This window comes from Daphnia pulicaria, chromosome 4 (genome assembly GCF_021234035.1).
Source record: "Daphnia pulicaria isolate SC F1-1A chromosome 4, SC_F0-13Bv2, whole genome shotgun sequence".
Lineage (NCBI taxonomy): Eukaryota > Metazoa > Arthropoda > Branchiopoda > Diplostraca > Daphniidae > Daphnia > Daphnia pulicaria.
The window spans coordinates 15,180,671-15,204,591 of NC_060916.1; the positions used below are offsets into that span (position 1 = coordinate 15,180,671).

Here is a 23,921-nt window from a genome sequence, read left to right on the forward strand (position 1 = left end):
GCAAAGAATATCATTTGGGTTATATGTATTTAGAATTAGACCAACTAGCTCCCGCTCCCCTTTCTACAGATTTTTAATGCCTGTCTAATTTTTTTGTACGGAGACGCGCAAGTGCGATGACTATTATAGCTATTGTAGCCTGTTTTTAAACGATTGAGCGACATCCTCTTGCAGCAGCCAGCCAGTGAAGTGGGTGTAGTGGTTTCCGTTATCGTGTAGGTACATATATTCTTCCGTATCAGACTGTATCCAAATTTGTTCACCGGCCTGGAGATGCAGCGTTGATTGGAGAGAGAAGCCGTCGGAACTCACACCCTGAGTCATGGCCGCTTCGACCCGACCAATTAGTTCGCCGTTCTTCCTTAGAGATGCATGAAATTTTCCGTCCTTTGTCGTTCCGACCATGTAGGCCATGCCGGAGAAGGTGAAGAAGTAGGTTCCAGTGACAGGCACCGTAAATATGCCGCTTCCTGCGTTCATTGCCCCTCCCGTGTTGATTCTTTCCAGGTCGAACGTGATCGGATTGTTAACCGAACGAAAATCGCCGCTTCTCTGAACGTAGAAATAGACGGAGGCTGACTGGACGCCATCGAATCCAATCCAGGTCTGGAACGCTGCGTGCGTTATATTAGATTCGGTATTGTTAATAATTAGACATTGATTTTCATGAGATAACACGTAATGTAAAGGTTTGTGTTATGGACCTGGATCGCCCGTAGTTTTCGTAAAATCGCAGAAAACCGTCTCAACCATTGTGGATCCCATGACGGAGTACAGTCCGCTTGAGGTGTGACCCGTTCCCTTCAAATTAGCGCAGGAAGTTGGAATACCAAAATACGTGGGTTTCGGTTTTACTTCTGCGTATCCAATCACGTTCTGGAAACCTGGGGAAAGTCGAGTGAGGGTTGGTCGCCAACTTAATTTGTTTTTATTATTTATACCTGCTTCCTCCGGCAGTTTGGTGAAATTGCAGTAAACATTTTTGACCAGTTCCCCTTCGGTGACTAAATACAATCCGCTTGAAGTGTGGCCAATTCCTTTCAAATTAGCACAGGATGTTGGGATATCGAAGTAAGTGGGTTTCGGTTTAACTTCGGCATATCCAATCAAGCTCTGGAAACCTTTTGGAGAAATGATATAGGTTTAATCACCGATTTAATTCATTATTTCTACGTGTCGGACTACCTGCTTCACTCGGCAATTTGGCGAAATCGCAATAAACATTTTTGACTAGTTTCCCTTCCATGACGAAGTACAATCCGCTCAGACGATGTCCACTTCTCCATAAATCTTCGCAGGAAGTTGGCATTCCCGTCACGGTTGTGCCGCCGCTACATTCGAATCGGCCGAGGGTGTGAGAGCCCGACGAAGATGAAAGTTGAGTCTGACCAAAGTTTAATTTCGTGATTGGCAGCAACGTCTTTTCTGTTATAACACCTGCGCATTTCAATTTAAAAAAAAAAAGTGAAAAGAATTTGATTTAATCGGTAGTTGCCATCAATCGCCATTCAAATTTACCGCTATCGCCTAAAAATAATGGAACGGTTGCATCACAATTGCATTTGACAATAGAATCGATGCAATTTCCGTCTATTCCGCACTGACAGGTGTGAACGCTGGAATCGCTCCCGGCCCAAAAATACTGCGCATTTCCATCTTTGTCATTCCACCAACTGTAAACGACTCCATCCTTCTCTAGTGGGGCGTCATAACAATCGTACTATAGTTGATAGGGAATAATTAGGCGTCTTTTACTTGCATAGGTTTTATTTTTTTAAAAGATTCTATTCTATACGATACTTTGATGGACTGGTGGCATTCGTCAGAGAGTTCAACTAATGTTGCCATTTGTCTCTTAGTTGCGCTGTAGATGATTTCTCTGGAATAACATCCAGGGTCAGGGCAATGACCCACGTCTGTCGGCGATTCGCTGTCGTGTAAGACGGACGTTTTCCCTATTGAGCCGTTTGTTTTAGAATATGTGATAACTGTATCAACGTGCGCCTCATCCCTTTTTCGTACCTGTAGCCATGTCGCAGGAAACGTAGATGGGGTCGTCCCCAACTCCCTCTCCATCAGGGTCAATCCAGTACATTCCGGTTGCCAGTGACGGATCGACCGTACGAGCCTCGCTGCAAGTTCTAAAGATGGCGTTCTTGGTTTGCGCTTGATTTGTTTGTCTTTCGCCAGTGGCTAGTTGGGCGAGTTCTAGTCTAAGAAATTTTTCTTCCAAGATTTCCTATCGGCAAAATTGAAAAGATTTTCAATGAAATTTATAGTGAGAAAGAGACTCGAATGCAGATGCTGCATTCAGTATTGGCTTACGATTCAACGCGAATTCAGTGAAAAAACAGTTGTCTTACGTAGTTGGTTTTCAGCTGCTGGAATTGTTCCTGCAGTTGCGCTAAAGATAGACGGTCATCCGCAGTCGAGCCACTCGTCCATGCAGATACCAAAATGAAGAAACCAATGAAAATGGGGTACAAGTTGGCCATTTTCACCTTCTCGTAGAGTCGGACCTGAAATGGTTTCAATTTCAACGTTGCGTTTTATATATTGGGAAACAAGCCATTGAAATCTTAATATCAAATTTTGATGTTTGCTTTTAATGACGAGATAAATCGAGGTGTCGCAAGCCTCGTCGAAAACAACTGATGAGCACTTATTGTTGATTTTCATTGCACAACCTTTGATTTCAGTTGATCCCCTTCAAGTCTTCGTTAGAAGGCAATTTACCCGAGGCAATGCTATTTGAGCGCCTATGGATTAAATCAATAGATTCAATAAAATCGGTTGATTATCAGTGAGGCTGGAAATTATCTTCAGACTAGGGAGTAGGGACTTTTTTATTTTTTGTCTTGGTGTTGCAACTTTTATTTTATCTATTTACAGTTAGTTATTTATTTAACACAACTGTGGTGCGCACAATGTCACACCGAAATTTTACTATGGAATTATTTTCATTTTGCAATAACCTTTTGAAATTGAGTGCAACTATCCAGATAGGCCCGCCCATTTTTCGTCGGATTTAATTCCCCTTAATTTCAAATTGGCTGTCTATTATTGAAGGTATAAAAGGGTTTGACGAAGATGTGTAAATTAATTGGTTGAAGTTTAGGACCTTACTTAATCCATCAGAATATGTGCGGGCAAAGACTACGACAAAAACAAACAATAACTGCTCGGTTGAAAACAGTCAATTATTTACGCGTTTGCCTTTGCCGTATCGGCATATGAAATGGGAATAGTTAATTGGGTGAAGCGTGAAGCCGGTCGGATGATCACTTCGTTGATTCTGTTTTCCGTTTGATAGGCGTGAATCCCTTGAATTGGGATAATCTGTAAAAATCACTGGTGGAAATTAATGTAATGTAATTAACGAATCATTTCTCAACTTTCCCGTTCTTTGCCATTACGCATTGGTGATATGGCGCAGCTTATTTACTTATTAAATTTTGTTTTATTTGATAACTTTCTACTTGTAATGGGAGCCAGCATTAATTCACTACTCTACTTACTCTGCTCGAAATGTTTAACTCTTCGTCTTGACAAGGTTATACCGTCAGTCAATTTTCACAAGTCTCTGGAAACTGCAAATACTCAAATTAAATTACGGAGCACTTTTGCAGTTCGATATCTCAGTGTATTCTGATTCTTTGTTACACAGTAGAATCAACGCGATGCTGAAGCAATTTAAATGCTTCTTTATTCAACTTGCATTCATCAGCTAAATTTAATGGTGTTTCTCCGTCATCGTTTGGAGCGTTGACATCTGTTGTTTTTTCAAGAATTCCCTTGAGCAAATCGAGTGGAATATCTGACCATCGAACGGCCAAATGAAGGGCTGCGTTACCTTTCAACCATTTGATGTTGACATCGACATCTTCCATTTCTCTGCCGTCTACACATTTGACATGTTTCAGTAGCTGTTCCGTTGCAGTTTTCGATTTGTAAAACAGCGCAGAGTGAAGAGGAGTATCCCCACATTTGGTTTTTGCGTTGATGTCAATCGACTGATGTAGAACTTTCTTGAAAATATCTTCTGGGATATCTGGCCACCGCACAGCGTAATGAAGAGCAGTAGCATCATATTCGTTTCTTGTAGCGCCGATTAGGTTAATTTCTGCGCTTATGCCAGAAACTTGTCCTTCCAATAAAAGACGACCCAGAAGTTCTTCAGATGCAATTACTGATTGGTTCACTAACGCTAATAAAAGAGGAGATTCTCCGTGAATATTTGTTGCATTGATGTCGGCGGTTTTTTCCAAGATTGTGCGGAAACAATGTCGGGGAATATCTGGCCATGAAGTAGCCAAATGTAGTGCTGTCGCATTGTTAAAAAAACCCTTCGCGTTAGCATCCAGGTTATCGCATTTCAGTAGTTCCTCGGTTGCGGTTTTCGATTTGTACCACAACGCGAAATGCAGAGGAGTATTTCCGTGTTTGTTTTGAGCGTTGACATTAGTGGATTTTTGTAGTATCCATTTGAATAGATCGCCTGGAATATCCGTCCATTGAGCAGCGAGATGTAGTGCGATATCCCCTTCGCCTAACTTGATATCAACGTCCACATCTTCTAAATACTTGCCATCGACCCATTTGATGTGCTTCAGCAGTTGTCTTGTCGCTGTTTCAGATTTACTCCATAGTGCTATACTCAGAGGGGTGTTTTCACACTTGCTCTTTGCGTTTATATCGATGGACTTATTCAGAATTATTGTGAACAATTCTATTGGAATCTGCGCCCACATTGCAGCCCAATATAGTGCAGTCTGTTCGTGACCATCCTTGGCGTTAACATCCACATCCTCCACATATTTGCCATCTAATAGCTTCACGTGCTTGAGAAGTTCCCTCGTTGCCACTGCCGATTTGCTTCCTAACGCCATGTGTAAAGGTGTTCGGTGGCAATTTCGGCAATAGCTGGCAACACAATCTGATGATGCGTTTATATCGGCCGATTTTTCTAAAATTAATTTGAAGAGCTTTTCTGGTATATCTGACCATAAAGCAGCAAGATGAGTTGCTGTCTTTTTGTCAATATTCGTTTTATTGACGTCCACCGCTTGGAGTTTCAGTAGTTGTTTTGTTGCAGTTTTTGATTTTCCCATTAATGCTGCGTGGAGAGGAGTGTCTTTATTGTTGTCTTGTGCGTTGATGTCTGTGGATTTCCCTAAAATAAGTTTGAACAAATCAACTGGAATATCTGGCCATGCAGCAGCCCAGTGAAGCGCTGTTTGCTCATCGTTATTCTGGATATTAACGTCCAAGAATTTATTGTCACCCACATTCTTTGAAATGTATTTCAACAGGATTTCGGTCACAGTAATCGACTGTAACATCAATGCAAAATGAAGGGGGGTATTGCCACCACTAGTGTCCTGTGCGTTTATGTTTGCTCCTTTATCTAACAACAATTTGATTTTGTCGCTACGCAACGGGTTGACGAAAATTGCCCAATGTAGTGGAGTAAATCCGTCTTTGTCGACTTTGTCGACACTTTCGGACTTGGTTTGATTTAAAATCTTTTTGAATAAACCAATTTTACCTTTTGATTTGGCAGCTATGTGAAGTGGTATTTCACCCAAGGAATTGACTGAATTGGCGTAATTTTCACTCAGAATTCTCTTAACGATTGGCCATTTTGCGCCATGCAGGGCCAAGTGTACAGCCGTGTCACCAGTTTGATTCACGTCGGTGTAGTCAAGCTCCACACATTCTTTCAGGTTGTTGTTGTCCTTTTTCTTGTAATTCCAATATTGCAGAGCTATAAAAAATACATTGCGATGGAACAGCTCCGACTCAACGGCGCCTTTCTCTAACAAATGCATTTTGACATCTCGTCTTGTAAACGCTTGGGCCCATTCGAGCAGAGTGTAGCCTTGAGAGTCTCTTTCGTTGATGGATTCCGTCCCGTAATTGGCCAAAAGATCTTTCAATTCAGGCAAATCTTCTTTCTCGATGAGTGCCTTGTAGATAGGGTACTTGCTATCCTGCACTACCCGGTGGTATTTGATTGTGTTTGCATCGATTACTGGTCGAATTGTTTCTTTCTTACGGCCGAAACTGTCCACGATTCCGCTTATCAACGTCGACCACTTTTTCCCTTCGTCGTTGGTATTTTCAAAGATGAAAGATGCAAAGATTTGGCAGTTGGAGGTGAAGAGATGGTATGGTTGGTTGAGCTGATCGGTGTCCCAAATAGATGCAAACAATCCTTTGAGCCATCTGTTGTTAACATAAGCCTTAGTCAGTTCCTTCACCGGCCCAAGTCTTCTTACAGTTTTTCTCCTTTCAACGTCGTAAACGCTCTCGCTCACTTCTTTAAAGTATAGCGACTGTTGCAAGATGATGTACCTGCCATTTTTTTCAATTGACCACCAATTGATGATTTTATTACTACCATCTGTAGTATCCATCGTTTTGAAGACAACAAACGCGTGAATAGCGACATCGGATAGCGATGGAAGGCTAGGTATGTTTAACGCATTTCTGACGCTGTACCTCTCCAACGGGGTGCGGATGGGCAGCGGATTCGAGTAGACGGACACTTCCAGCAAACGATTTTTCAGAGCTGATTTCAAAATATCCAAATTTGAATTGGGTTGGCTTGCTGAATTTGACGTGACATTCAAATGACAATCTCGTCTGCTGTACAGGGAACTACTGCCGCCATCACTCTTGTCTTGTAAAATGTAATCGAGGAGAAATAGCTCGGGTATTTCACTGGTCGTGTCCTTTTCCTTGTCGACGTGCTGTACGTACAACAAATTTTTAACGAACTCTTTCCCCTTGGCGAGGTCCGACGAAGTAGAACCCGAACTCCACATTTCTTTGCTTTAACTAAATTTGGTTTTGATTTTGGTTTTTGTTTTTGGAATAATTTCGGTGACACCTGAGAAAGAAAGAGAAAAGTATATATTCCTTGAACAGCTGCTGCTTTCAGTGTTAATAAAGGGTTGTGTTGTAGTGTCCGAAAGTTTTTAAGGAATAGAAGAACAGACTAAATCTTAAACCATATGAGTTTAACGTACTGGAACTTGTGTTTAGTTTTATCTAAGCATACAAAAGCTGAGCAGAAATATCAAGCAAACATTAAATGAAATAAAACAAGTTCAAATTCGTCAGCGTATAGCCTAGTCAATTCAAATTATTAATCAGAGTTATTGGAATAGAAATATCTAAGGATTAAAACATATTCGATGATAGTTTCGACTCACCGTGCGATCAATGAATTTTGTTGGCCGAATGTGTAATACACTTTGAGAATGGTGTGTGTTGTCTGATGGGCTTTTGATCAGTTAATTCTCGCATGAACCAAATTTATTGATGACTTTCGTCATCAAGTCCAGCAGCCCGTGTGGCTGTTTCCTTCCTTGTGCTGAAGGAATATGTTATTTGACTCCCGCTCAAAGTCAAAACTCTTCTCTCGCGTCGTCTCAAACGCTCAAAGATTTTAGTTTTATTAGTTGATAAAGCGTTATCGCTGGCGCTGTGTTTATTAAAATCCCTAAGGGTTTCTGCTGAAAGTGTGCCGGAATTGGGATTGCATTTATCAAAAATATTAGTTGTGGTTGAAGATATTAAAAATTGTATTGCGTAACTATTTCCTTCGACCTCTTTTCCAGACTCCAGAGCCATTAGACGCCCAGTTTCCGTTGTGTTGTGTAGCAAAGGCTGCCAGATGCCTTTGTTGTTATGCCAGATGTTGTTCCGTCAAAATCTTTCGCGTCTTTAAACATTGGTTAGGTTATTTTTGTCAATTTTGTTCTTTTGACTGTTCTTGTTTTTTTTTTTAAATCGCCACTAGCACTAGGCCCATACGCCCATTAAACTGGCAAAAATGTGCTCCGGTAAAAATTCTTCGCGGGATAGTATCGCGTCTTATTCCTGGTTCCATTTACAGAACGCGTGTCTTGGGCGGATTTCTTTGTTTTTTTTTCTTAGAGGGTTGGATAAGATCAACCGCTTTCCGGAAGGAAATATTCAAGGCCATAGATGCGGGCAAGACAACTGAGACCGTGAAATTTGATCTTAGGTGGTACAGTTACTGTTATTGATTGAACAGAACTGCGATGCGCACAATGTAACGCCGAAACAGCTGAAATCTGTAAATGCAGTTGACGAATCAGGTCTCACCTTTCCTGTTCTTTGCCATCCATACGTCTACGTTCTACAACAAGCCCTGATGTTTCCCCGCCAAGTTCAAATTTGAACGTGGGTAGTCGGTAGAGAATTAGAGAGGGAATAACAACGGTTGACATGTTTTTCATTCTGATGTTTATTAGTTTTATTTTCTGACTCAAATATCCTATGAGTCCACGTGTGGCATTTTTGTTGTTTAATGCAGCGCATTAACAAACTTATTGAAGTTTTACAGCATAGGTTTTTTTTTTTTGAACATGTACAATTAAAGGAAAACAATTAAAGTGGCATTTCACGTTTACAGAATAAGCCGGGCGCTGTATCGGCCCGTATCGGCCTATACTTCAAATGATATAGGGCCTACAGACAGTTATTCTTGTTGGCGCTTATTAGCCAGGGTGATTTCACTATGATCACATTGCCATTAGAATCACTTCCTTTCGTGGGAAGAGGGCATGTCTGTCGTGAAATAGCACCGGGGAAAAAAACAATACAATTTTTTAAAAAGCCCGAATCATGGCATCCATATTTGTGCCTTTGTTCATTTGCTATGTACAGATCGCCGACTTGCTTGCAGTGTTCAAATATTAATAGGATTTTAGCTTCATCACATCGGTGCGTAACGTCTGACCAACCAGTGTAGATAAATCGTTGTTGATTGTCGACGCAATAAACTTGCGTGCGAAATGGACGAATACGGAAAGAAATGTCGCAGACGGTAGGCAGGAGTGGAATAAAATTGAGAATCAAATGCGCTGAAATGAAGACAGAATAACGTAAACGTTCTTATCCAGAGAGTTATTCCGATTTGCTGGTGGACGAATAACGTTTGGGTGAATTGGAAATAATCGAATTCTTGTTCGGCTGGGCCATCGACGTAACAAAAGAGCGATGGGTGAGCAGTATCCACACTCCAGGCCATCTTCACTGTTCTCATCACTGCCAAACCAATCATCTACATAACAAACAAGTACGAACGATTAATTACCATTTCAATTACTGACTGATTCTACAATTGTTGATGCACTCTCACCAGAATGTAGCAGTAAACCATCTTCAAGCGCTTTGTAAAAACTACACGAAAGAAACAACTTGGTGCTGCTGTCGATTCAACTGAAATTCAACTGATGAATAGAGTCGCCTGTCCTCTTATTTATACACGCCAGCATCCATCCAGCAGATACTTGCAATCTTTATTGGAACGAAGAATATGTAACACCCTTTGAGATTGACCAAGACCGACGGACATGCACACCACGAACTCAATTCTTCGTCGTTGCGTACGTTTCTTTACCGTTAAGCGAACGAACTGACCGTCCTCAACCCAAAGTCTATTTTATGGGGTTTCAATTTACAGTACTACAGCAGTCAGCAGCTTATTTGTGGTAGACGTCATTCTTGCGTAAATATCTAATTGTTATAGACAGACCACCGGACGCTCCCACCACTACTCTAATGACCTTAATCCCCGACAGTGTCCAATTATTATTCTCAATAAATAACAAGACGGTGATCAAGTGAATGCATGGTTTCCTAATAAATAAATCTTTAAAATTAGGAATAATTAATTCAACAAGTTAAAATATAGCTGTGAGTGTGATGTTTATTAATCTGAAATTTTGACAATATCTAGATAGCTTCATTATGGCTGAGATCACGTAACACTTCCAAGTTCCAGAGTGAATTGAATGCAGTAATTTAGTTAAAAAGAAAAAATGGACTAACAGGGAAAAATGAGCCGCAGCAGTAACTAGAATATCTTCAATGGATCGGCAGTGCCATTATTTTACATGGACTACAATCAACGCCAAATATCAAGCAACTCACCTAACCTTCCAGATTGAATGCCTCCTCGTGAACTTCTGCTTTGGGTGGCCTTCACTTTCCAGACAAAGTTCCATCTCGGCTGTGTTCTTCTCCATTTAGCTTCAGCGATTGGTATCTGTCTGTCAATGTGGAAATACCTCCCGAGTGCACTTTTCGGCTGACAGGGCACTTGATTTTGTTCCTTTTGTCCTAGCGAAAAGAGATTCTTAGTCTGCACAAATATAATGTTTTATGTATATGTAAATTACCTTGAGACACAACACAAAACAAATGGAGACTAACAAGGAATTGGTCTTCGGGTTTCGTCATTGTACCCGACATATGCTGCCGCTAGAAGATGTAGGTCTCGTCATCTGTCTTAACAGAAATTGAATGCGATGATAATTAGAATTATGGTGTTGAATTCAACCTACTTGTCAGACGATTGAATTTAGCTAATCAATATATGATCGAAGGCGCGAAAAAACTTTGCCAGACTTTTACATGGCGACGTTGATGTTTTTTCTATCTGCGTCGATTCGAGTATTCGACACATCTATACCTGCATATCTGCAAATTTAAGGTATACTTTTAAAATGTTTCTGTCAATGTGAAACAATACAAATTTTCATTTCGAAAAAAATAGATACACCACTTGCACAGTTAAAGTTATCTTAATTAAATATGAATATTAGATTAGCCGTCAAGGACTCAAGGTTATCATACCTTTCTTTAAGTAGCCATAAGACATGCATGGCATCTGTGATGCAAATGTGGCAAGACCTTCTGTTACATTTGTATAGTTTCCTTATCTTTCCAACCTTGACCCACTATTCCCTAGAAAGAAATGTCTGAATGAAAATTGAAAACCTTGAAAAGAAAACGAATTTTAGTATAGGGCAACTTACACATTTTCAGCATTTTGAAAACGTCACTGACAAATTGCAGTTGCTGGTCGTATTCCATCTGCGATTGATAACACAGGTTCAACAAGTAAATACAAATATACTACGTACTGGCTTTATGCTTGCATAACTTTTGCGTTCGTACGTAAGTGGCGTGTGAGATTTTGTTTGTTGATTGCTTGTGACGTTGGATTTTTTTGTAACGCGTCAAAACAAACATCAGCGCCATCTAGGACTCAGACTAAGAAGCACGTAGGTGATAAAAATGTCTGCAGTTTAACACGTGAGCAGGAAAGTTAGTCACATTGTCGAGTGTGTGCAACTGCTTGAAGAATAAAAAGAACAAATACATCAATCAATTGTATTGAAACAATTTTTTCTTCAAGTGCTCAGTGTCATCGTGTCTCGTATCAAGTCATTATTAGGGTATAAATTCAAAATTATGTCTGGAGCTGGTAAAATTAATGCAAACTGTTGATGTCTAATATTTTCTCGTTTGCAGCAGGTACGAAGCGATCGAGACTCGTTGCCAAATTCACTGCCTATATACTATACTCTCGTCTACTGTTTTGTATGTGTGATCCAGTCATTTGGATATTCTGATATTTAATTGTGATGGAGGAAGCAGTTTGCATCAATGATTATGATCAAGGTTGTGCGAGTGGTGGAAACGGTGATTTTCAGACTGATCAGCTAAACAAGTGAGCCCACACTACTTTCTGGCAAGTTTTGCCATGCCTCGTTTCTCAACATTTTCATACTTTTCTGTTGGTGCAGCATGGACTTGAACCTGGATAGATTTGATAGCTCGTTCTTGGAGCTTGATGAGGAAGACCTGTCTGAGATTCACCGCATGGTTGATGAGTGGGAACTAAATTTCGGTGCATTAGAGGTGAGTTTTTTTAGTCAACTGATAATTACGCTCATTTCTAAACAAAGCAACCATTTTTATTACAGAGCTCTGATGGTGAGGAACTGGTGAGACTTATTCAAATAGACAATCCCAGTCAATTGGGTTGGTCTCATTATCCTGGTGCCGTTGGGTCCAGCCACAGCAACAACAGCAATGCAGATTGGAGCAACAGTATAGATTGGAGCAGCAATGTGGATGAGCTCCACGACCGTTTGCCATCCTATTATACGGCATTGGCATCGTCTCGATCAGCTCCGTGGATGCCTCCCGCTTCGCAGCTAGTCTTTAATAAGTTGCCGGCCTACATCACGGACATGGCCCCGCTCGATGCAGCAACGACGAGCGACAGCGCTTGTGGGTCTGTAGGTCAACCAGGTAAAAAGAAACTCAACTTGGCCGAGTACCGAACGCGCCGCGAGAAACAATTGCAGCAAATGCAAGAAGAAGAAGAGCAACAACAGCAACAACAACAGCAGATAAAACAGGAACAGGAAGAACAAGATCAACAAATCCTCCAACAACAGGAAGCCAATGAGCAAAAAGATGAAAAGATTCGGGTCAAGGCCGATCAAATCGATAAACAGCAATGTTATGTGAAACCGCATCAAGCCAAAGAATCTGCGCTGGTCAAAGATGAACCGGAAGAAGGAGAAGTGGAGGAAGAAGAGGTGAAAGAGAAACACAAGAAACAACAACAACCAGAAGTTGCCTCAGTCAAGTCACGAAGGATCAGGTCGTCCCGCTCGCCGACCCGCTCCTACTCATCACAGTCGTCGTCCAGCAGACGATGCCGCTCCAGTTCGGCGTCGTCTTACTCTAGGTGAAATCAAATTGAATTAAAAATTATAAAATGGATTGAATTAAAAATTTCTTTGATGAAAATGAATTTCTAGCCGTTCGAGATCGCGTTCTCCGTCACACCGTCGCGGCCGGAGAAGAAGGCGATCGTCTTCCAATTCTTCGTCGTCGTCTTCTTCGTGGAACCGCAAAATCCGACACACCAGCAGTCGGAGACGGACGGGGCGAAGACGACGGACGCCGACGCCTCCGCCGCGATTAAGTAGCAGCCGTGGGGGTTACGGCGATCGGAGCCACCGAGAGAGGCGCCAGCAACACCAACAACAATCAGAGCGTCAACGACAGATTGAGGAGCGGCGCGTGATTTACGTGGGGAAATTGGCCGACGGCACCACACGGTCGGATCTCCGCCAACGGTTCGAACCGTTTGGTCCCGTTGTCGACATTAGTCTGCACTTTCGGGAGCGCGGGTAAAAATTTCAAATTTTGTCTAATAAATACTCACCTTCCGGAAAATTGATCAACTCCAATTTTGGGACTTTTGCAGGGATAATTACGGGTTCGTTACTTTTTCGTATAAAGTGGACGCCTACGAAGCGGTGGAACACGGCAACGACGACCCGCATTTGCCTAAATACGATTTGAGTTTTGGTGGCCGACGGGCATTCTGTAAAGAGACTTACGCCGATTTAGGTAGACCACAAAATTCAAAAATCATTTTGAGGTTTTTCTTTTATTTCACGAATGTGAATCAATTTCCAGATGCGGTGGACGATGACGGGCGTTCCAAGGCCAACGATGTTGATTTCGAGACACTGTTGAGGGCCGTCAAGGTTCAACTGACTCGCCGTCCTTGCTCTTGACACTGGGCTACTAGTAATTATTTCTACCTTCTAAGCGAAATTATCTTTTTTCTATTTCTTTTCTCTCTTATCTCTCCCTCATTTTTCAAATATTGTTTCCGTCATCACACGAAAAATCAATCAGCGCTTCCCTCTTTATTTTGTTGTCACCACACAAAACACAGACGGGGGGCATAACAACCAAACAAAAATCTTAGTGTGTAAAACGTTCGTCTTGTCCCTCCATTTCTTTTTTTGGAATGATTCAGAAAACAAATGGTTTCGTGGTTTAGTTTAGTGCAGTCACATTATTCAGTCCCAAAGTGCCTATCTCTTCTTCTTTTCTTTTTCCCGCTTTACATTTTTCAAAGCAAAATTGACCCTTTTTGTTATTATTATTTTTTTTCTTTCTCTTTCTTCTGTTGCGACGAATGGCAACCGCGGCCAATGGGGTAAAATCAACTAACATAATTTTGAATTTAGTTTTGGGGCTAATTGAATGAAATTTAACTTGTGTGATGTAAGAATGTGAAATTTGAACTTCTGGGTTGGAAATTTGATTTTCAAAAACGTTTGAAAAAGTAGAAGTCGGAAATTCTTTTCTTTTGAAAACAAAACAATTTTCAGAGGAAAAAATTAATACAGGTCAAATGTGTGTGTGTGTGTGTGGGATGAAAATCGGGCGTCATACAAAATACACTCAAGGAAGTTGTTGATCGTTTCAAAGTGTGAAGCACAAAAGAAACTTTTTCGGTTGTTTTTCTATTGATAACATGGGGCGAATGTTGCACAGAGACACAGATACCACGCGATTGACCCAATTGAGATCGTCTAGCAAAATAGGCCCCCCTCTCTACCGTTTTCTTTCTTCTTCTTCTTTGTAAATTTTCCCACTTTACACGTTAGAAGCAAGTGGAGCACGTGAATCGGCTATTAAAAATTTTCGGTCGAGGTTTAAATTGCGTTTCTTCTCTGCCTGGTGACCGAGTCTAGACTCTTGAGAGTATCAAGTCATCTTTAATCTAAATGGGGGCAAATATGTTACAAGACTCTTATCAATGTGTCCTCTGATGGGGTTCTTTTTTTCTTTCTCCTTATTTAATAGCTGGCGGAAGTGGTTAACAATTTCTACCGCAACGATGTAACCTCCACCTTTTGTAGAGTGTCGTCCAATTTGTTCCTGTTTGGAGGGGGGTGTGTTGTTATTCTTTCGATGGTTGTAGGCTAACCGAAAAAAGAATAAGAAGAAGGTGGGAGTTCCCGTTGAACCCCGGTTCCGTATTAGCAGCAAATTGTTCAACACGAATTTATTCTTGCGGGTAATTTATCTTTGCGAGTTTATTTTTTTTTTCCTCTTTTAGTTTAGTGGAACATTTGTTTGTGTGTGGTGTAAACCGCCTTCTTTAACGAGCTTTGTATTAAAAGAAAAAAAAAAAGAGAAAATTGAATTCAATGGCGACCCCGTTTCGTTCAATTTTTCCTTCTTTTTTTCGCACAAAAAGAAGTTCCGTCCATTGACGTAACGTACCGCTAAAAGAAAAAAGATGCGCTTGGAATTTCTTACTCTAATCGCTTAGCGAAAAAATTCGAGGAAATGTCATTTTTCGCCTAGTGTGAATAACCGGTTACGCAACAACTGCCGATCGACTGCCGCAGCTTGGAAAACCAAATTCCGATCGCCTCATTTATTCATTTTTATTCTTGTGTAGAAAGAAACGTTCGTTCTTTCTCTACACGTGTAGAATGCCTTCAAGGTGAATTGCACCGAATTATTATGCGCTGCGGATGAGATGATGGAACTGGTCGCGGTGGTGGTGGGGGTTTTTCAAAAGTCTGGCGTGATAACATCACCCGCTGCCGCCAAAGGCCACGAAAAAAGGAAAAGTGATGAGTCGGCGAGATTTATAGACCCGGAATATTTTTATTATTAAGATTTACAAGAAGAATGGAAGAAGGAGGAAGAATTCAATGTCAATCAACGGTCAGGGAAGAAGAAGAAGAGGGGAACAATAACAAAGGTACAAGCTTTACATAGAATCCCGAACAAAAGAAGAAGAAGCGAAAGTTTGTTGAACCCTTTCTGTGTGCAAGTTCTTTATTTTCTCGATACATTTTTATTTGAAATCAATTGTGGACAAGTTTTTGATTTGCTTTGATGGTTTTTGACGACCGAAATGGCTGGTTAAATTTATTATTCTTTTTTATTAAATTTCAGGTTGGCGTGATAATACGTAATTTGTGGTCTTTTGAAAAAAAGTCGGTTAAGAAAAGAAAAGCGGCCAACCGAAGAAATGTTGAACTCATTTTTGGCTTAATCGTCTTATTGCTAATCAGAAAAGAGAAAATAAGATTTACCGATCACAAAAACGTCCATCTCAATATGAATTTTGTTTTTGAAAAAGGGCCAGTTTGCGGTGTGACTTTTCCTTCAACTGGAATTAGCGGACGAAATGTTTTTTGGCGATGAGAAAAATGGTTCTTTTGTTATTTGCCCGTTCGATGATGTGTGGACCCGAACAACTCAAGAGAGGAATATCTTTTGGGTGGGAAGGCGTATAGACACCACCACCACCACACACCTGGTGCGTGCGTGTTACTCTCTGCTCGGTCGACTATTCTCCGGTGGGAGGAATAGGGGAGGGTTGAAAGAAGGAGGAGGTGGGTGGGTGACTTGGGCTTGCCAAAGCCTCCAAAAGCCAAGCGTCCGAACGTTCACCTCCTCAGTCTTGGTCCAGCCACTAGCCGACTAGTCTGAGACTATAAAACTCACCTCGCGCTCCAGCCAATCTCATCTTCCTCTACTTCTTCTCACTCAAAATTCAATTATATTTAAAAAACATTTAAGTTTGTGCTGCCCAATCAACAGGTGAGTCTTCCCCCTTTTTATTTTAAATTCAAATTCAAATTTTTAATTCAAATTGTATTCCAGAAAAACTGAAATGAGGATTACCGTCAAAGTGAGCACTTTGTTCCTCTTGTGCTGCCTGCTGATCAGCGGCGGACAAGGCCGTCCCCATGCCCAAGAATTGCCCGGCCATGCCATCAGGTGACAAAAATAAATTTCGGGGTTCCGCCATTAAGCGGGGGGAGCAACAACATCCCCCTGTGTATTTGTTGTTGTTTTGTCCCAATGGACGGCCAACTAGCAGCTCGTTACGTTTCACATTTTATGGTTATGACCGCTAACCACAAAAGCGGCAAAAATGCCCTTAACTGTTATTTCTTTTGTTTTTTGTTTCACGGTGTCGATAAACTGTCGACATTTGTTTTTATTTTACGATGTGTTTAAACTTATTGTAATAAAATTTAAACATTTTTTGTTGTTGTTGTAGTGAGGACAGTAATGCCAAATATGAAGTTTACGTCCCGGACGGTCGTGGCGATATGGCCCAGCAACTGTTGACTCTTCCAGAGATCCGCACTCTGCTCGCCCGTCAGGCCGACAGTCCGGCCGACTCTGACATCATCTCCCTGGAAGGTGGCAAGGTTAGTTTGATATTATATAATTATTTTCAAACTTTTTTGAAATTGGCGCCTAAATTTCTTTTTTAATCATTTAAAGCGCCTGATGGAAACGGTGATGCTGCCGGCCATCCCCACGTCCAAAGTGGGCGTGTCTGACGTCATTTCCAGCGTCAGGTCCATCATGGCCTCGGAGATGGCCCAGCACGAGCAACAACATTTCCAGCCGGAAAAGGTCGTCGTCGTTCAAGCGCAGGCCCCTCCAGCAGGTGAGAAATTCTTGCGCCATTTTTCATTGGCACCGGTTCAATAATTTGTTTTAATTTCTCTAACTGTAATTGTTGCAGATGAAGTTGTCGTTCCAGTTGTGGCCAGCGAAGCTCAAACCGATATTGTCCTGTTGCCGGAATCGACCGAAGTGTCGCCGGAAGAGTCGACTCCTTCCGTCGTCGATTCCGCACTGGACTCGGCCGTTTCTTACACCGCCGATCAAAGACAAGATCATCACCACGACGAACATCACGGAGATCATCACGCTGCCCATCACGGGGACCATCACGGGGACCATCACGGGGACCATCACGGTGCCCATCACGGGGACCATCACGGTGCCCATCACGGAGAGCACCACGGTGAGCACCACCACCACGAGCACGACCATCCGGCTGCCGTTTTCGAGCCGTTGCCCAAGGGTAGCATCGGCCTGTTGGCCACCAACCAGGCCCAGGATCAGGAGCTGATCGACTTGACCGTGTCCAGCAACAAGATCGCCTGGCAGGTGTGGAACAAGTCCATCAAGGGCCGATCCGTCGAGGACAATCAAGTCTTCTCCCCGCTGGCTTTGACATCCGCCCTGGGCATCAGTTTTCTGGGCGCCAGGGGCTCTTCTGCCGAGGCTATCGACAACGCCCTCGGCCTGGACAGCCTGACCTCCCGCAATCCGCACCTGCACCTGCAGCAAGTGGCCAAGGACTTTGACCTGAGCGAGCACTTCCAGTTTGGCCAGTCGCACACGGTCTACGTCGACGAGAAGAGAGGCAAAGTCCAGGATGTTTTCAAGGCCCGACTGGACACTCTCTACGGAGCCATCACCACCAACAACTTGACAGAGGCCAGGCAGTTGGTGGCCAGGGACAATCTTCAGCAAGTCGCCCAGGACGACGAACTCCGTTCGCCATTCGGAATCGTCTCCACCGCTACTCTCAATGTCAGTTGATTTAGTTTGTTAATCCCATTCAGGATCGTTTCTGTAATTTATTCGGATTATTTCCAGGTGGCCTGGCCGAGTTCGACCGTCTCAGCCGACCAAGAGGAAGAGTATCTTCAATTCTTGAACTTGCCATCGTCGGTCCAAGTGGCTGCCGGACGCAAATTGGTCGCCGTTCCCACCATCCGCACGGCCGGACACTTTTACGCTGGATACAACGCGGAAATGGACGCCACCGCCGTTGCCGTTCCCCTGCACGCGGTCCGCGAAGGCGAGGCTCCTGCCTGGGCCTCCAGCGACGCCCTGGACCAGGCCGGACACCTCAGCCTCGTTTTGGTCATGCCCGGATCTTCCAGCAAATTCTCGGCCGGCGGATCGGGTCTGTCCTCGCTGGAAGCTCGTCTGGCCAGCCAAGATGACGGATGGGACCACCTGTTGCGTCAGACTAAGCCGCACCATCTCGTCGTGGAGATGCCGAAATTGTTCGACTCGAGCCGGATCAACTTGACGGAATCCATCCAGACGGCCGACGGCGGTCGTTTGGCTTCGCTGTTCGACAAGAAGAAGGCCGACTTTAGCGCCATCTCGGCCGCTAAACCACTTTACCTGAGCGACGTCATCCAGATGGCCCGCCTCAACATTTCATCCGTCGCCACTCTGGCCGGAGGTAATTACCGAATTTCAATTGGATTTCTCCGTTTGTCTAAAATTCGAATTGAATTGTAGGTGATGAAATCACTGGGCGAAGCGCCGATGCCAAGAAGAAGATGGGTGCCAAACCCAACAACAACAAGGGCAAGGAAGCCAACAAGGCCAAACCGACCAAAGTTCAGGTGACGGTCAAAGCTCCTTGCCAGGAGGCCATCGAGAAAGCCGTGGCGGACGCCATGACAGCCCACATCAAAGTAAGTCCAATCGGTTTTATGTGTTCAATTCAATCTCAACTCGTCACAAATTGAATAGACAAAACTGACAGAAATTAAACTAACCGCCAATTAACTGACGAAATTGCTTACCAAACATTTCTCGACTTGTGATGACTCGTTGACAGAAAACCCAACAGCAACTGAATACCAAGGGCAAACCAGCTGCAGTGGCTGGGAAAAATCCCGCTCCTTCGATCCCCAAACCAGCGCCTAAACCCGCTGCTAAACCCGCTGCTAAACCAGCAGCTAAACCAGCAGCTAAACCCGCAGCGATTAAACCAGTGACCAGTAAACCTGTGGCCAAACCCGTGGCCGCCTCCTTGATCAAGAATCCAGCTCCTAAACCTGCAGCCAAACCGACCGCTAAACCAGTGGCCGAACCACCGGTGAAGCCTGTCGTTATCAAGCAATCCTATGCACAGAATAAACCGACAAGTAAACCGGTGGTCAAACAATCGACTTCCAAACCCCTAATAACGGCCACTCGACCCACCCCTAAACCCACAACCAAACCCACCACTCGCCCAAGTACTACAACTCGGCCCACCAGCCGACCCACCACTAAACCCAGTACGACAACTCGACCACGCCCCAATGTCCAGCAGCAAAAGCCGACCACCAAACCCACCACTAAACCCAGTACAACAACTCGACCACGCCCCAATGTCCAGCAGCAACAGTCGAGCAAGAAACCGGCGGCTGTTAGCACAACAACCAAGAAACCTACTACACCTTCAACGGCTTTCACTCGACCCAGACCCAACGTCCAACAGTCGACCAAGAAACCCGTGCCTTCTTCTACCACCAAAAAACCGGTGCCTACTACCAAGAAGCCCGTGGGTACCACCAAGAAACCGGTTGCTACCACCAAGAAACCGGTAACGACTACCACCAAGAAACCGGTAACAACTACCACTGTCACTCCAGAACCGGTGGAAACCACGACGACAGCGTTGCCCCCTGCCAAAAGGGTGACGGCTAAGCCAAAGACCACGCCCAAAACCCCGTGCCCTCTCCTAATCCACAAACAACAGCAATCGGCTGCTGTTGTTGTTGCCAAAAAACCCAACAACAACAAACAAACGACTAAAAAGGTGACGACAGATAATAACTGACGATTGATTGCAAATTCTGATTCCTTTGGTTGTTTATTATATTTGTCTCTCTTTAATTAATGACAATTTGAATCATTTTTTTAGACGACTGAGGTTGGAGGATACAAAAAGTCCGGCAGGATGGAACGTGCCACAGCTGAAGAGACTCACCCGGTGCAGCGCCTCAGTTTCAACCGGGCATTCCTCTACGCCGTCCGTCACAATCCCACCGGTCTCCTCCTCATGGTCGGCCGTTACGTCCATCCTGAAGAATAAAAAGGGCATAAAAACAAAAAATACGAAAGTTAATTTGGAAAGATGAATGATGGAAGCGGTGTCAACCAATTTTGATTGAAAAAGGAAACAATCATACGTGAAAAAACTAATTATATCTCCTAGCCCCTCTCTTAACATTTGTAATCCCTCCCAGTTGATCCAAACCCCCGAAACTAAGTATACAATATTTATCTCTTTTTAATATTTATATCATTACGAAAGGAAAATGCAGCCATGATAAAAATCCATATTAATTAAAGTAAAACGCGCTTGGAACGTTGGAAGTTTCATGTTATCCCGCAATTTGATTTTGTTTTTTAAAAGACTTTGATTCCAATTCATCCTACAAACACATATTCAACTGTCTGCAGAAATATAAAAACCGTTCCGTTTACAATGGCTATGTCAGCAATCAATCTGAATCGCAAAAGTGTGTGTTAATTAGTGTTCGAATTCTTCGAAAGCGCTTGAGAATTGTTGAACTGGAATTCAAAATTCAAGCCAGCAAGGAAAAAAGGTTTTTGGCAACGTCGTGTAAGTCGCCATTTGGCATGCTTTTTGTCGTCTGCTTTTCGATGAAAACCATTGCATAGCGTGCTCGACAGTCACAGCGTGCACAAACGCATGGTTGGTTTTTTGGTTTCGTTCCAACTTCCAAGTCATCTAAAGCGTGCTGCATGCTGGTTGTGTGCTTTTTTTCTGGCAAATCTTGATTTTTAAAAAAATTTAATTACTTGATTTCTCGAAAATTATCCAATTCGCAACTATTGTCTTTACATTATGGACGCCGTGAAGAAACCCTTTAGACTAATAAGTCACGATCGACGAGTCCAGTATGGTGTTGGAGTTGAAAGTGTTGCAGAAGTTATTTGTAAAAGTATTGATCAAATCATTCAATGTCATGGAAATGAAGTACTAAAACAAAAACACTTGTACGCTTTATAGCTAGAACACTCTTCAACTTGGGTGTAGATGAAAATATTGTAGTAGTACTCGAGGAAGATGGAACCAGAGTGACCGAGGATGGGTTTCTGTTACTATTGGAAAATCACACAAAGCTGATGATTCTTAGAAACAATACACAGTGGACGCAACAACCAGGAACATTGGAAGAAGTACATCAACAGATTGACATACAGAATGGTTGGTAGAAATTAATACGGAACCATTAAAAGAAAACTTTTTGCCAAAGTACAATTTTGAATTTTACTGTGACTTGAATTTTAATTTCTATAATGCAGTTAAATTCAACGAAAGAAAGAGGACAATAATGGCTGCAGATGAAATTGGGGGATACTGCATCAGTCTTTTCCATCCAAAGCTTCCCATTCTTGCCTTTGCTGGGTATTTAAAGGAAGTATTGTTGTTTAAAGCTGAAAGTTTTGGCACTCCATTTTCAAATTGGATTGAAAGTAACCGATTTGGACTTCATTCTCAAATTCCGAAACAAGTGTCAACCTTAGAATGGAATGTAAGTCTTTCAATTTAATTTGTTTAAGTTTTAATTCTACTGGATATTCTGTGTATTTCAGGCAAATGGAACTCAGTTGGCTGCTGGATGTGCAGATGGTACCATTGTTGTTTGGAACTATCCAAATGGAGATGTTCTTTTCAAAATAAAACATTGCAGTGGGTTAGAAATAATGGTTTGGAATCCATTTAGACCTGATTTGCTTGCATCTCTTGATATTGTAAGTAAAAATTCTTTTCTAATTAACCTAGTTTTCAGTTGCAAGGTGAATTGAAGTCTTTGTTTGGAGTGCTTTGAAAATTTCGTTGATAATATAACATTCTTTCAGAATTATACAAATGTTTTGATATGGAGCACAAGCGGAGAGGCGAACAATCTTTTTTGCACAATTGATGGGCGTCAACACATCACTGTAATAAAATGGGTGGCTAACAACCAAGTTGCTGTCGGTTTTAGCAGTGGTTTAATTGAAATTTGCGAAATTATCGAAAGCCTACCTGTTCGTACCTACCGAGTTAGTCAGAAGTTCAGGCAGGAGGTGACATAGCATTCGTATTTAGTTTTTATTGTGATCTAAATTTTATTTTGTTTTTAAAGGGGGAAATAACTGACCTCGCATGGAATGAAAGGTTGCAGTTATTGGCTGGGGCATCCAACAGATGCGAACAGGTATATTTGTAATTTGAATCTGTTTATTTTTTTTCTTTTAACTATTATATGTTTAACTCGTTTTCATCCACCCAATCTTTTTATTTTAATCCGTTTCCACAGATTTGGTCTAAGAACAGCGTATTTCCTGTCCACAGCGTGCAGTTTGCTTCCTCTTGTAATACTTTGGGTTGGCTTCCTGCAGTAAGAATTGGAGGTGGAACTTCATTTGCAAGAAATGCTATCGAAAATAGAACCTTGGTTTGGTAGGGAATGCACAAATTTCCTTTTTTAAGATTTTGCATTTATTTGAATGTTTTGGGGATACTAACAAACAGCCATGTCATCAAACTTTAAGGCTACTTTTAGGAACTTTTTTAATATTAATTATTCACATTTATTTGTGTGCAGTGGATTGAGTAATGGATTAACTGTTGTCTGGAATCCCTTGGAAAACGACATAGCCAAAAGGCAAACAATGCTGAGGGAAAATTCCTACGATTGTCCAATACATGCGCTCTCCTTCTCATCCGATGGTCGATTCTTAGCCTCAATTAATGATATTTCGAGAATCGTTATCTGGTCAACCAAAGTAAGCATCATTAATCTTCTTGTAATAAAATTTCCATGGAATTTGAACTTTACCCTTTTTTTAAATGTACATTCAATTTAGACTTGGTTGCCGGTTTTCAGCTGTCTACTTAATGCTGTAGAGGGGGATGAAAACCGGCCTCTCATGTCTTGGATGTATTCGGACCCGTCTGTAGTCGCCACTTACAAATTGGCTGGCAATACATATCACTCCGGAAATGAGGTAATATCGTGTCTTTAGTTTGTCAAAAGTCAAGACAGGAATCATTTTGTTTGAAATTCAGATCCAACTTCTTGAGGGCGCCATACCCAACCCGACAGACTAAAGCGAATCAAAATTAAATCTGGGTAAGCCGAATACTTGGTTAATGAATCCGCGTTAAAGTCTGAATTTTAATGACAACGTTATTTTGATTCAAGTTCGGCGAAGTCTCCTCTTGGATTCTTCAGATCTCTGGATTATTTGTCTGGGTGTTTTCTTCTTAAAGTTCACTACGAGAAACGAGACGTCGTTCGTGATCCGTAGGAAAGCTCGTGTCCGTCTTAATTTAACCACCTTATTCGTTAATTTTTTAATCCAGTAAAGTTTTGTTGTCTTCCTTTTACCAAGATTACCAATGAATGTATATCAAACATTCATGTTTGCGTCACACTCTTTGGTTGGATTTTTTTAGCTTGCTCCGATGCGTTAATTCCTGTTTTATCTTGAAATTTAAATTTGTTGTCTTGTCTTATTCAAGTTAAATGGAACTTTGCGCATGGCCTTACATTGAATAAAATTTGACCAGGAAAATTCATGATCGTACAACAGTATCTCAAATTTCTGATGGTTTTTAA

General features: G+C 42.2%; 5 protein-coding genes and 2 long non-coding RNA genes across 13 annotated transcripts; 4 read left to right on the top strand and 3 right to left on the bottom strand.

The window, feature by feature from the left end:
• Positions 1-8: 8 nt before the first annotated feature.
• Positions 9-2,565, bottom strand: LOC124338218. 2 transcript variants are annotated; one of them, XM_046792304.1, is made up of 8 exons: positions 2,364-2,561; positions 2,023-2,239; positions 1,801-1,955; positions 1,519-1,720; positions 1,186-1,437; positions 942-1,121; positions 705-884; positions 9-614 (listed from the first exon to the last, which is right to left on the bottom strand). In XM_046792304.1, exons 1-8 carry the CDS (start codon positions 2,493-2,495, stop codon positions 130-132), a joined length of 1,803 nt encoding a protein of 600 aa, XP_046648260.1. In that variant the 5' UTR covers positions 2,496-2,561; the 3' UTR covers positions 9-129. The 2 variants fall into 2 exon arrangements, with proteins under 2 accessions (XP_046648260.1, XP_046648261.1); XM_046792305.1 differs by lacking the exon at positions 942-1,121 and having other exon boundaries at positions 2,364-2,565.
• A 1,028-nt stretch (positions 2,566-3,593) lies between these two features.
• Positions 3,594-7,428, bottom strand: LOC124338198 (serine/threonine-protein phosphatase 6 regulatory ankyrin repeat subunit B-like). Its single transcript, XM_046792276.1, has 2 exons — positions 7,221-7,428; positions 3,594-6,895 (listed from the first exon to the last, which is right to left on the bottom strand). Exon 2 carries the CDS (start codon positions 6,828-6,830, stop codon positions 3,660-3,662), a length of 3,171 nt encoding a protein of 1,056 aa, XP_046648232.1. The 5' UTR covers positions 6,831-6,895; positions 7,221-7,428; the 3' UTR covers positions 3,594-3,659.
• Positions 7,429-8,171: 743 nt separating this feature from the next.
• Positions 8,172-11,035, bottom strand: LOC124338372. 4 transcript variants are annotated; one of them, XR_006917749.1, is made up of 7 exons: positions 10,860-11,034; positions 10,678-10,788; positions 10,386-10,521; positions 10,221-10,329; positions 9,973-10,161; positions 9,179-9,336; positions 8,960-9,100 (listed from the first exon to the last, which is right to left on the bottom strand). It is a non-coding gene; the product is annotated as an uncharacterized LOC124338372 (long non-coding RNA). The 4 variants fall into 4 exon arrangements; XR_006917751.1 differs by lacking the exon at positions 9,179-9,336 and having other exon boundaries at positions 8,172-9,100; positions 10,860-11,030; XR_006917750.1 differs by lacking the exon at positions 8,960-9,100 and having other exon boundaries at positions 9,109-9,336; positions 10,860-11,029.
• On the top strand, positions 9,004-9,667 carry LOC124338408. The gene is made up of 2 exons (XR_006917799.1): positions 9,004-9,115; positions 9,182-9,667. It is a non-coding gene; the product is annotated as an uncharacterized LOC124338408 (long non-coding RNA).
• A 97-nt stretch (positions 11,036-11,132) lies between the features above and the next one.
• LOC124338238 (peroxisome proliferator-activated receptor gamma coactivator 1-alpha-like) lies at positions 11,133-16,275 on the top strand. Of its 2 annotated transcripts, none has more exons than XM_046792327.1 (7): positions 11,133-11,282; positions 11,359-11,557; positions 11,634-11,748; positions 11,814-12,589; positions 12,663-13,037; positions 13,115-13,260; positions 13,330-16,275. In XM_046792327.1, the coding sequence occupies exons 2-7, from the start codon at positions 11,472-11,474 to the stop codon at positions 13,428-13,430; spliced, it is 1,599 nt and encodes a 532-aa protein (XP_046648283.1). In that variant the 5' UTR covers positions 11,133-11,282; positions 11,359-11,471; the 3' UTR covers positions 13,431-16,275. The 2 variants fall into 2 exon arrangements, with proteins under 2 accessions (XP_046648283.1, XP_046648284.1); XM_046792328.1 differs by having other exon boundaries at positions 11,139-11,282; positions 11,362-11,557.
• On the top strand, positions 16,140-20,771 carry LOC124338199. Its single transcript, XM_046792277.1, has 10 exons — positions 16,140-16,275; positions 16,339-16,455; positions 16,742-16,895; positions 16,972-17,140; positions 17,219-18,078; positions 18,145-18,745; positions 18,805-18,983; positions 19,130-19,541; positions 19,584-20,098; positions 20,204-20,771. Exons 2-10 carry the CDS (start codon positions 16,349-16,351, stop codon positions 20,372-20,374), a joined length of 3,168 nt encoding a protein of 1,055 aa, XP_046648233.1. The 5' UTR covers positions 16,140-16,275; positions 16,339-16,348; the 3' UTR covers positions 20,375-20,771.
• A 177-nt stretch (positions 20,772-20,948) lies between these two features.
• On the top strand, positions 20,949-23,881 carry LOC124338255 (F-box-like/WD repeat-containing protein TBL1XR1). Of its 2 annotated transcripts, none has more exons than XM_046792351.1 (11): positions 20,949-21,251; positions 21,320-21,517; positions 21,616-21,845; positions 21,907-22,065; positions 22,174-22,383; positions 22,443-22,514; positions 22,617-22,759; positions 22,905-23,085; positions 23,167-23,307; positions 23,369-23,432; positions 23,505-23,881. In XM_046792351.1, the coding sequence occupies exons 1-10, from the start codon at positions 21,155-21,157 to the stop codon at positions 23,408-23,410; spliced, it is 1,473 nt and encodes a 490-aa protein (XP_046648307.1). In that variant the 5' UTR covers positions 20,949-21,154; the 3' UTR covers positions 23,411-23,432; positions 23,505-23,881. The 2 variants fall into 2 exon arrangements, with proteins under 2 accessions (XP_046648307.1, XP_046648308.1); XM_046792352.1 differs by having other exon boundaries at positions 21,320-21,475.
• Positions 23,882-23,921: the final 40 nt, after the last annotated feature.